The sequence below is a fragment of the Schistocerca americana genome, chromosome 2 (genome assembly GCF_021461395.2).
Source record: "Schistocerca americana isolate TAMUIC-IGC-003095 chromosome 2, iqSchAmer2.1, whole genome shotgun sequence".
NCBI lineage: Eukaryota > Metazoa > Arthropoda > Insecta > Orthoptera > Acrididae > Schistocerca > Schistocerca americana.
In genome coordinates, this window is record NC_060120.1 from 705546924 (window position 1) to 705559779 (window position 12856).

The 12856-nt window shown below is 42.2% G+C and overlaps 1 protein-coding gene across 1 annotated transcript in view; it reads right to left on the minus strand.

Annotated features, from left to right (window-relative positions):
• The window catches only part of LOC124594364 (glutamate receptor U1-like), an 80442-nt gene that overhangs the window by 47564 nt on the left and 20022 nt on the right, over positions 1–12856 (minus strand). Inside the window, exons 4-5 of the mRNA XM_047132731.1 lie at positions 6985–7257; positions 2882–2994 (exon numbers count right to left, since the gene is read on the minus strand). Of these exons, the coding sequence (XP_046988687.1) occupies positions 2882–2994; positions 6985–7257 (386 nt within the window). The remainder of the gene's footprint in view (positions 1–2881; positions 2995–6984; positions 7258–12856) is intronic.

Here is a 12856-nt window from a genome sequence, read left to right on the forward strand (position 1 = left end):
TTTGCGCATGTTAAAGAGTCTATTTCGTGTTCTGAAATACATCATTGATTTGGGCAGTCAGTCAGATCTAGTGACATTTGTAGTAATTTACACCAAATACATGACGTGGCCACGAAGGCCAACAAAAGGTGTGGCTCACATAACAAGAACTCATTTACCCTCAAAGTGGACAGGTAGAGCCTGCACAGAATACTGTGGCCAGCAGATGCATACGTGGGGAGAGCAGTAGTGGCGGGGACTGCAGGCAGACACTGTGGGGAAATGCCGAGCGCTGGAGGGGAAGTGCCGTTCTAAACTCAAGCCTACCTCACATTTTTTGTAAATATTAAGTGGGGTCCCTCCACGCCCACATTTGTGTGTTGACCATTCAAAAAGATCTACTGTCATCTCTGCTTTGGTTAGTATCTAAAAGGGGTTCCACCGAAAACGCGGCGATTTATTTTCGCCTAGCTTGTTAACCATTTTTAACTTGCAGAGAACCATCATGTGTGGCGAATTTTGAGTAAAACGAAGACATTTCTCTCGTTGCCATGTCAAAAAATGAGTCTTTTGCCAAAAAACAGAGGAATGTACACAGTCTGATCTCACTCACATGTCGTGCCAACGCAGCTGTGAGAGAATTCTGAAACAGTGGTTTATTAAATTTGGAACTGAGAAAAAGTAAGACCAGTATCTTATGGAAAAGCACATCCTTGGTACGAAATAAAGCGTAACATATTCACTCACATAATTCTAAAATCCACAGCACTTTTCATTTCACCAGCTCACTTCACCTTAAAAATATATTCTTTCGTCGAAAAAGTCTGTTAGTGAAATTACACGGTCGATAATGAAGTTTTGCATAATAGCCACACGGCAAAATACTTTCCTCTTTGTGTGTTATCATTTGCCAAAATCGTATTTCGATATCTCAAACAGTTTATGGAATACGAGGAATGTTGTGGATGTTTCACTCTGGCATTATGGCTAGCGCGGCGCGATCACAAATGAGTGTCCTATGTCAGATCAATTTTCTCGAGACTGGTGACAGACAGAGACCTCCACCCAGGTCTAAAGATAAATGCAATATGTTAGATAAATTTCGTGTGCAAACATACTAAATAATATGCACCTAGCGCAAAATCATAGCGACTCCTATTTTTCATAGAATTTTTTTTCGAGTTTCGCGTAGTGTCTTATTTCCACGTAAATATCACAATAACTATGACCATTAACGAAATGACGGGCATATCGTCATGAACCTGATATACCCTCTACCACAATTAAAGATACAAGTAAAGCAAAAATTTAAATTTTTACCAGATAGCTTCTGTAAAATCATTTAAGAAAGCTGGCAGGACGCGCGCCTCGATTCTGTCATCGCTCACTGCGAAAGGTGGCAGACAGTGTCGGCCTCACCCTCCAAACAAACGAGTGAACTCGCCCGTCGCTTTGGACGAAAATTGGTCACTGCACATCGGCCACCGTATCCTGCGCGCACTTCAGCTGTGTTCACGCATCAGCACAGATGAACTGGAGTTTTAGCCGGCTGTGACTATAGGTTGCTGCGTAGAGTAAGCAGTACCGTGGCTAGCAGTTTTGTACGCATGGCTTTCAGAAACTGGTGATAAGACTTTTTAGTGAAGCATACCACGTAAGTAGACTTCCTAGAAGAAGACTGTTAAATATTCCAGGGCAAATAGCCACAGAAGACTTTGGTTGATGTGATCTAATAACGACAGCCTGACGATTCTCGTCATTTTATATTTTTCTTAGCTACTTTTAAATTGATCTCGACAATCTTCAGTCATCTTTGCTTTCTTCGAAGTGTTGAAAATAAATTAAATGCTATTTGGGAATATGAGCGGGTATTCATTACAAAGGCAATACCAAGTCAGGGCGAAAAAGGAACAAGACTATTTCTATTACTCAGGTACTATTAACAGTTGTTTACCGACCTTGAACTGAGTTCATATGTCGTAACAAGTTCAAACTTGGAACATTTCAGGGCAGGAAAAGCAACCATTATAGCAGTAGCGCTTTTGCACTTCTGTGAAAAATGTGTGTGGTCTGACACAATACTCTAGAAGTTGATTCAATGACACAGTGAAATTACAATGCGTATTCAGTATATACTGTAATTTTCAAAGTATGACTTATTTGAGTTCTCGCACATCTTAATTAGCACCTTCTACCACTCAAAATATTTTTCACTCCTGCCGTTTCCCTTAAGGGTGCACGGCAACGACTCCAATTTTTACCTCCCACCAGAGCTATAGGAAATATCCGTAGTAAACTACAAGACATTGGCACACTAACACGCTATGATAACTAGTTTCCTAGTGGTGTTAGTATCCTTGTTTCTTTTCAACCAGAATTCGCAAGTAAAAGCAGTTGCACGTTTTGTGTGTAGTCAAAAAATTCATAAAAATTTTGGTGATAGCACAGAAACATGAAAAGAGTTACATAGTTGTAGGCAGTGCAAATGGATTACTAAAACAGCTGCGATATACTGAACAGAGGAGCCGCTCTTTTGGTTGACTAACGCTTGTGAAGTTTCATAATTGAAAAAATAAATGGAGATTAGGGCTTTACTTCATTGGCCAGATCATTACAGGTACACACGTCTTCACATACACAAGAAGTAAAGAAATCGGCTGTATGTCTAGCAGAACAATCTGTGTAGCCGGAAAGGGATTTCAATCTAGCTTCTCCGTAATAAAAAATCTACTCTGTCCCAGCCCAGTTAAATGGTATAGGACCGAAAATGGGTGCTGTTACAGTTTTATAGGTGGACATTCATGTTATGGACAGGTGAGTAATACTTGTAACTTGTGCAAATACATCAGATTCATTACCACAATTTTTATTCGTTTGTTGAGAGAAGCCGTTGGACACTTACGTGAAATTCAGCCGCGCTGCCGCCACTTTGGATATGGCATAGTGTAGTTTGCTCCAAGTGTCCAGATGCCGGTAACGTAGGTCGTCGTAGCGAGAGAAATCATCGTGCACTTTCTGGAACAACAAAATATTTGTCAGGATTTAAATTCACTGTGCACTACCTTTTTCGTTTTTCTTTTGTTTCGTTTCCTACATTTCTTTTACCTTTTTCTATTTATCGAATGAACATGAGAAATGTTCACGACGGATTCCTAGCAAAAAGAGCGAAGTTTTCTGTCACTGACTGGTTTTTTATACGAAGTCACCTAAATCAAAGGAATCAGTAACTCACCATCCGTTTTTACCTGTTTTCAATACTCTCAGCTAAGCCCAGATACCCTACATTTAAAATATGTAACACTTTGGAGAGCATTTCATTTAGACTGTCGTGAAAGGGTGAGAGGTAACAGATAATTGTACTGATGCCTGTACAACGCTCCCTGAATTCCTACTGTGAAAATAAAAATTGTTAGACACACCTCATATGCGAAACATGAATAGTATTAAACAACATACTATCAGAAACATAAAACTGAAACGGGAATAGATCGAATAATCTAAATCTGGGAAATCTAGGAGCAAAAATACTGAGTAAGGTCGAGCCGTCATCTTGGAACCATACAATGAATTAATGCTACCAAAACATGGGAGTTACAGAGTGACGCACTAGTTTCCTGCAGTGATACAAAGAAGTTGGCCCAGTAGCTGACACATGGACTAATGCGATCCTCAGCTGCAACAAATAAACATTTGCAATTTTTGGTTATGCCTAAAAGAACGCTTTGTTTGACTGAACGTCGACGCTCCTTAACAAACTGACAACATCTCTACAAATCGTCACTACCCAAAAATCTCAGCAAGCTGTTGCACATGAGCTGGTCATTTTTCGCTTACTGAATGTCCTTAAAAAGATTGAAGTAATCTAGTAAATAGAAAATGAAGCGAATTTGTTCCAGCTCTTGGGTAAGTTATTACTCGACTGCTGATACAACCCTAGGCGCGAATCGAATCGGCGCAGCATAGCGAAAAATTACACAGGGAAAAAAGTTCAGTTTTGAAAATTCTGTTATCATTTAGGACCATCCTCCCTCCAATAACTCTTAAATTAATTCATTTCCCTCTAATTTCTATCAGATTCCGGACAAAGCTATCTTACCCACTATACATTGCCTGCCGAAAAAAAGGAAGCACCCAAAAATGCCTGATATCAGTGTAACTTTTTACACATATACACCGTCGACAGACATGCAAATCATAAGAAATGTAATTCTCTATGACAGGTATATCAGCCACCAGAACTCATTAGTGTCGCTCGAGTGTACTGTTGTTACCAGGCATGGTACAGTCCTTTATAGGAGGCCTGAACAACATCAGATGTCGAGTGGTCACAGTAACTCCCAGAGATACCGGTTACTCGTATCACATAATGTTACCAGCGCTTGACAGTGTTTGAAGGCGCCTCATTCTATGTCTTCATTTGGACGTTTGGTCGAGTTGTGCAATATCCAGATTTGTGAGGATATGCCCAATCTTTGACTGCATAGGAATGTGAGGGCAGGCATAATCGTCGTCAATGTTGCAGTCCACGACGCCTGACTAAAAATGGCAGGACTGACATATTATGCACCAAGCACATCGTAACACCCTTACAACTGTGCCTGCCGACCGAACACAAGTAATGGACTCACCGCAACATTCTGTCGTTACGTACTACTGGTCGGTGACTATCAGCAGTCGGAATATGGAATTAACCCTCCGTACGTAGACTGCCGTTAACACCACATCACAAGCGGCTGCGTTTGGATTTATGCGTTGACCGGAAGCATGGACTGTTGATGAATGGCGTCGCATTGTGTTCAGCGATGAACCGCGGGTTCTGCACTAATCCGGACGACCATCATCGGTGAGTATTACGACAACCTAAAGAGGGGTCCCATCAGTGTAATGTTTTGGAGTGTCACAGTGGTGTTACTCCTGGCATCATGATATGGGAAGCTATCAAGTATGACTCCAGGCTAGTTGTGATGAGGGACCTCTAACGACACGAAGGTACATCACAGACATTTTACATCATCATGTGATACCTCTCACGGGACAGCATCGTGCTGACATTTTCAGCAGGATAATTCTCGTCCTCGCTTGTCATATCTCTCTATGAACTGTGTGCGTGGTGTTGAGGTACTCCTGTGGCCTTCGAGGCACTCAAATCTGTTCCCCTTAAAACATGTGTGAGATTAGGTCGGACTTCATCTCAGTGCCAGTGCCAATATCCAGGATATCCCCTGAGCAGTTACAACAGCTGTGGGCCAGCTAGCCTCAGGGGAGGATGGAACCGCTTTATGGGACCCTTCTCAACCTAATCGGTTCATACATCCAGGCTACTAATAAGTCGGCCCATACTGACAATATCTTTGTAAATTTGGCTCGATATTGTTGTCATTGACATAATGTCACATCATTTCGTTTCCTCTTCTCCTTCTGGAATCTTCATTTCTTTTGTCAGGCAAAGCAACAGTCCTCAATGATTTTCTTAAAAAAACGCTTCGTCTGTGGCACATCGCACTTACCATTTTAGAGAAAAAATTGTTGTTTCTGTGTATCTGGGACAGTCGGTGTTTGAATGTGTACAGTGGTGAAGAAAAATATGGAAACACTGCGAGAAGTGGTTGCTTGAACATGATTGCGGATGCTTGCCAAACCTGCAGGTAACTGGTTGTATTTGACCACGAACGGGACCTGTGGAATGTCCTCAGAATATTGCGAGTGTCAGTCCTTGTCAGAACAGTGTTCTATGTACTTGTGAATGCGTTATGTCGGAACTAAGTGGATATTCGAAGGTGGGTAAATCGTAGGTGCTCGAATGGTGTGTGTTTCAGGAACCAGGGTAGCCAAAATGTTTGGTGTTTCAAGAAGCACCATGTCGAAGATTTATACCGCATATAGGGGAAACTGAAAAATAATCATCTGGTAAGACAGAAAGCGAACGAAAAGTGTGTGTTGAGTGACCGTGACAGACGGTCGTTGAAGAGATTTGTGGCGAAAAATAAGGGAACGGCAGCTGTAAAAGTCAAATGTTCAAATGTGTGTGAATTTCTAAGGGACCAAACTTCTGAGGTCATCGGTCCCGAGACTTACACACTACTTAAACTAACTTAAAGTAACTTATGCTAAGAACAACACACACCCATGCCCGAGGGAGGACTCGAACCTCCGGCGGGAGCTGCAAAAGTCACGCAGAACTGAATGACGCACACGCGAACCCTGTCAGTATCAAAACAACGTGAAGAGGTCTCCATAAGATCGGAATTGCAAGACGAGCAGGAATTACAAAACCACACCTCAGTGATTCAAATGCCTGTAACAGGAAAACGAGGTGCCGATGCCATTAAACCTGGACAATGGAGGGACGGAAGTAAGTCACTTGGCCGGATGAGACTTGGCCACACTGTTTCCAACTTTTGTTCGAGTTTGCGTCTGGAGTACACCATCTCAATCCTACGATACAGACTGCTTGCTGCCAAGAGTGAAACATGATAGCTGTTCGATGATAATCTGGTCAGCCATATCGTGGGAGTCAATAGGCCCCATGATTACTCCCAGGATTATGTGACTCTTTTGGCTGATCAGGTCCATCCCGTAGCACAGTATTTGTTCTCCATTGCTAATGCATTAATGCATGTTCCAAGACGACGGGGCCCCTGTTCACACAGCTTGCATCATCCCGGAATGGCTTTGTGAGCACGAGGATGAAACGTACATGTCTACCACAGTCACCAGATATTATTATTGAATCTTTGTGATCTACTTTCAAGAGAATGGTACGTGATCGCTATCTACCAAAGGCATAGTTACTTGACCTTGTCACTGTTGTGCAGAAATAACGCTATAAGATTCCCTTCAACACCATATAGGACCTGCATGTAACCATTCCGTGAAGACTCGGAGCCAAGTTGAGTGCCAACGTTCTCCCTACACGGTATTAGCCTTGATAATGTGATTTGGTATTTCCATGTTGTTTGTCCACTGCATGCAGAAGTAGAAAGGCGAACAAGCGTAGCGACTTACGACGATGCCGGCCTTGATGGCGAGTCCCTGCAAGTTGTCCCGCGAAGGAGGGGCGGGCATGGGGCTGCCCGGTTGCCAGACAACGGGTGGCGACACCACGAGACGAGTGCCCAGACCGTAGACGTCCCTCAGCAGCCAGGAGCCGGGAGTCGCCGTGTCTGGAGTCGCCAGAGTGACGCTCGAGTCCAGCGCCAGCTGCGGCAGCTGATCAGGGTCCGACTCGCCCAGCAGCAGCCAGTGGCGCTGAGCTCCCAGCAGCTGGCGGCCTGCAGCCTGCAGGTCAGCGCATGAGTCACTTCTCGGTACGTGGTTGCCTCGTACCAATGGGCACCAGTCTTTAAACCCCAAGATAAAGATGAGATAGCGGTAATACCTGTTTTATTTCACTGGTCGCGTAATGAACAAGGGGTCAGACTACGCAACTCACTTGCCGACTGAAACACTATTGGCCATATTTTGAAACGTAAAATATAAAGTTTTCACTGCGCTACTTTTGTGTATGGAAAAAAATAACAAGAATGGCATCTATAGTAGGTTGCTTAATAGAATAAGACCAATATGCGAGTAACATAAAAAGCTAGAGTGAAGAAAACAATACGCTGTAGAAATTAAAAGTAAAAGAGTGTGTTTGTCGTATGGAGCCTATGGTAGCATCGCAAAATAGATTTTAGCTGCTAATGAGTAATTGAACAGAGCTGTAGAGAAATTCGAGGGGCAGACAATAAGTAACACAACACATTTTTTCTGAAAGAACGTCGGTTCTTTTCATGATTCCAGTAGTATTATTCCCCGCTCTTTTGGCTACAAAATCCTATTTTTCACCATATTTTCGTTCAGTGTGACGGCCTTTCGTCACCTTACCAAGAGGGCGCTTTGCCCGCATTGTGCCGCTCCATTGGTCGACGACGGAGTCAACGTCTTGCTGCAGCAGTAACCTCCCCATAGTCCACCTACTGCTTCCTGCGGAGTGCATTCTTCATTGGGTCAAACGGAAGTCGGAAGGTGCGAGATCCGGGCTGGAGGTTGGTGAGGAAGAACGGTTCATTGAAGTTTTGTGAGCCGGCCGCTGTGGCCGAGCGGTTGTAGGCGCTTCAGTTCGGAACCGCGCTGCTGCCACGGTCGCAGGTTCGAATCCTGCCTCGGGCATGGATGTGTTCGATGTCCTTAAGTTAGTTAGGTTTAAGTAGTTGTAAGTTCTAGGGGTGTGATGACCTCAGATGTTAAGTCCCATAGTGCTCAGAGCCATCTGAACCATTTGAAGTTTTGTGAGCTCCTCTCGCGTGCGCAGGCTTGTGTGAGGCCTATCGTTGTCATGGAGAAGGGAAGTTTGCATTTTTGTGGCGACGAACACCTGAACTCGTTTCTTCAATTTCCCGAGGATCAGCCGGCGCACAGGAGACCGAACAGGTTTGCGCTGCCTTGTCATGATGATCCAGACGTAGGATTTTTTTTTCCTTTCATTTGTGTTGTGAAACCTTCCTTCTTGCCAAATTTCTTGATTCTGGGTCAATGACTAATAATCCACAGACTTTGATGAGTGAATTTAGTATTTGAAACAAATTTCAACTTAATACGTCTACCCGTTCATCAGAGAAATGGACGGACAGACGGACAACGAAGTGATCCCATAAGGGTTCCGTTTTAACCAATTGTTATGCGGAACCTTAAAACCAGTACTTTTTCTTACTTTTTTTTTTTTTTTGCACTTTGTTCTTGGTTCGATACCACTAACAGTTCTTCAATCACTTATATAGGTGGTTTAATGGAGCGTAAACACTTTGAGAAACTGTTGTTGTGCCCCTGGATTTCTGATTCCCTGATATAGTAGATATTTGGCTGATCATACGATTGAAAAATTCATGGCTATGAACTCGGAATCACCTCGGCTATTTCTAGCGCAATATTTATCTCTTTCACGCAGTTACATGACGTAACATATTCTCGTTCGTGAGAACACTCTGTACTTTCTGATATTCTCTGTGAGGCTAGACCTGAACACCGAGGTATTTTGTTAGTATCTTTCTACTGTCTGTATACCATAAATGTAGAAGACGATACACTGTTGTTTGTATTTGTTACGTGATTTTTTCTTCACGGTTACTGAGAAGTCCACCCCATTTGACATCGCCCAAAATACTAAGGGATTTCTCTTAGCTACATACACTCTGAGGTATTCCACGTAACCTGTCTCGGATATGTTCCAGCCCCGTGAGGCTATTAGAGATTTGTGCCATTGATCGTCAAAACTTCTGAAGATATTAAAAAATGAGAAAAGCGGAATACGATCGTTCATGAGAAAGTTCTAAATTAATGCGGCAGTAGTATGGTTGATTCCTATCAATGATTGTAAGTGGGCCGTGAATGCTCTGCCTGTCTCCTAAACCGCTCGACATCACAACGTGCAACCTACAGCAGGTGTTTCAGTTGTGACGTGTTTAAGTTTTTAGGGATAGGGGAAAGACTACAGACAAATAACAGAGGTGCTGCAGTTGAATCCAAAATACGTGTACTGATATGAAACACGTGGGTAAAAAGCTACTCGGTCGTCACCCTCTGGGAAAAACCATGAATCCACAATTCTGGCCTGACACAAGCAAGCCACCTATGAAAAATAACGCAAAAAAACACACAGTGGTGGGAGTTCGTTCCAGCTCTTAGAGAAAAATTACTAGATCTATCGAGACAGAACTAATATGAAGGAAAGTAATAAAATAAACGACAGTAACAGAAACGAGAACGAGAGCGCGTAGCTAACCACCGACGCATCGGCGCGCTGGTGGTAGGCTGTTCACAGAACCAGCTGCGAGTACTTATGATAGATATAGCGGATATCATGTGCGTCTTCTTGAGGTACAACGGTATTACTATGGTAGGTTTGCAGTACATGTCTGGCTCCCAGGTTATGAAGTCCGGCACTCGTTGGTAATAAGACGGCGGCAGACTTCCACGCCAGTCTTCACGATGAACCGAAACCAAGCGACCGCGACCAGATGCTGATTCAGACTGCGCTGCAGAGTGTGTCTCCATCGATTTTATTTTCTTATTCGGTGTGCCACCTCTGCGAAACACAGTCCGCGCCGTTAACTTTTCAGGGGAGGCGGTGGTGACCTCTTACGCTGTTTTATTGCTAAGCGGCGGGAGGGAATTAGTTCTGACAAGGCCAGAGTGGCACTAATCCAGAGACGCTAGAAAAAAAAGGCATGCTTCCACCACAACATGGTCAGAAAGAAAGTTTAAATGCAAATCTTATTTTCTTATTTTTTAAGGAACATACTATTTTGCAACTATTTTAATAAACTGATTTCTAGTAATCTCAGAATTATCCGAATCTCCTCAATCTGTGGTCCATTTCCTAGGCAGAAATTTGGTCAATTTTGAATCGCGGGGAAAATTATTTTTAAGGGGAATTTACCTATCAAATTTACTAGCTCGTTGTTTATGTGATTACAGTCATTTTGTTCGTAATCTCTTCTACAGTTCGAATTTGCAATTGGCTTTCGTGTTATGTTTGTTTGGATGGTACGTTTGTTAAAGACGGAAAAATCAGTAGCAGAGGATTTTATGAAGTTAAGGCCACAATGTCAACTGCGTGATCCCGTCAGTATCATCTTCATTACAGCGTCATATGCAAAACACATTAGTTGTACCATATAATTAATTTAAGTTCAGTTACATAACTAAAAAGACTAGCGCTATGAATGTGAGACAATGCTTAGAAAATCTCTGGCTCACTTTTAAAAGGAATGTAGTGTAATATAATTCTGCTGAATTCTCCGCTATTCTCATCAAAATATGATCTGTTGTAAGTACTCTATCAATATAAAACTGATTGCTTTGAATAGAATATGTTTATTCATAACTTAAATTTACACGTAATAAAAGTTGGCACTCATGTAATCTAATTCCACTTACGATTAAAATATTAATTTCCTTCGAGTTATCAGTCTCTTTTCATGACTGCAACTGTTACTTAACATTTATGTGATTTATGTGATTCAAGCTCCCGCTTTCGGTTTCCTTGTTTAAGTTATTCCTAACATTACTGACATTTATTGAAAGTCACAACCACCTCTTATTCGGGGTGAAATGATAGGTTTCTTGAGTAACAGTTTCCATGATCTAACCTGACCAATGCCGATACAGGAACACCTCTCAACTTATTTGTTAACACCATTTAAGACACCCTTCTCGTGCAATTAAGATATTTAAGTCGTCACAGGTAGTCGTAATACTTTGATTCACGTAACTAGTTTCAACAAATTAATTTTAATTATGTTATTAAAATACGAGTATAAATACATCAATAACTATGAAAATATATTACCTTAAAAAACGTATCGTGATTACGGCGTAAGACTTGGTTGACCCCATAACGACGACGATACGAGCCGTTATTGCAAAAGACGCTTCCTCTGCTGACATTTACCAAAGAGACAGACAGTGGCTGGTCTGATTGCGAAATGAGAGTTTGACACATTCTTTCACAAGAGATGGAACTGTACTTTATTTAAAATATAACTGTATGTTGTAATACCAGTGTCATCCACATTGGTATAATTTTATTTGTGGTGGAAATTAGCATCTCACATTTCATAAGTTTTTTGTTTCAAATCTCAATATGACCTCAAGCACTGTATGAAGCCATGAATCTGTAATTCTGGACAAGAGGACACCAACAAGGATGAATAGATCGAAATGACTTGTAGAGTTGGATTTCTACTAATGAAGGGTCGATTCAATGCCAGAAAATTAAGTAGGAAGAGGCGCGGATACTTGGTTGGGTACTAGAACTGGGGTCTGTCAAATGAGAACGAGACAGATTTAAAAAAGTAAGTGAACTTTATTATATCGAAAGGAATCTCCATGAATGTTAAAACATTTATCCTGCTGTGAGACAAGACGGTCAGTGCCTTCATCGAAAAATATCTGCGGTTGCCTACGGAACCATGGCTGTACCCAAACGTGCACCTCTTCGTCCGAAGCAAATCAACGGCCACGATTGCTTCCCTTCATGGCTCAAAAAGTATAGAAACTGCTTGGGGAGAGATCGGGACTTATTCGGAACATGTGGGCGGACCTACATGTTGCCAAGGTTGTTTAGAGTACGCTGCACAAATTCTCCTCGGAAGTCCTTAAGCATCGTTAATATAGCCCCGACCTCGCCCCATACGATTTCCATATTTTTCTGAGAATTTTGGACACTAGTGTATGTGAAAATTTAAACAGTTTTGGTAAAATCGTTTGGGAGTGGGGACTGGTCATGGGGGTCGTGACCTCGTCCTTCCCCCACCTTCTATCCCCACCCTTTGATCTGTGCCTGCATAGGTACCGAGGGGTTATAATTAAAGTTCACCTACTCACAGAGGTCCAGTGTGGGCTATAATTATCGTATGGCAGCGAACTTGGTAGAAATGCTTACGCAATATTGTGGAACCGACTTACACTGCAAAAAATTAGTTACACAAGCGGCTTATAGTGAATTCCGTCCTTACTAAATATCGTCTCAGTTATGTGACTGGATTTGTGACTTACGGAAAGTCATCTAATAAAACAGAAGTGATTTCTGGCCTTCCCCAAGGTAGTGTTATAGGCCCTTTGCTGTTTCTTATCTATATAAACGATTTGGGAGACAATCTGAGCAGCTGTCTTAGGTTGTTTGCAGATGACTCTGTCGTTTATCGACTAACAAAGTCATCAGAAGATCCAAACAAACTGAAAGACGATTTAGGAAAGATATCTGATTGGTGCGGAAATTGGCAGTTCACCCTAAATAACGAGAAGTGGGAGGTCATCCGCATGAGTGCTAAAAGCAATCCGTTAAACTTCGGTTACAAAATAAATCAGTCAAATATAAAGGCCGTAAGTTCAACTA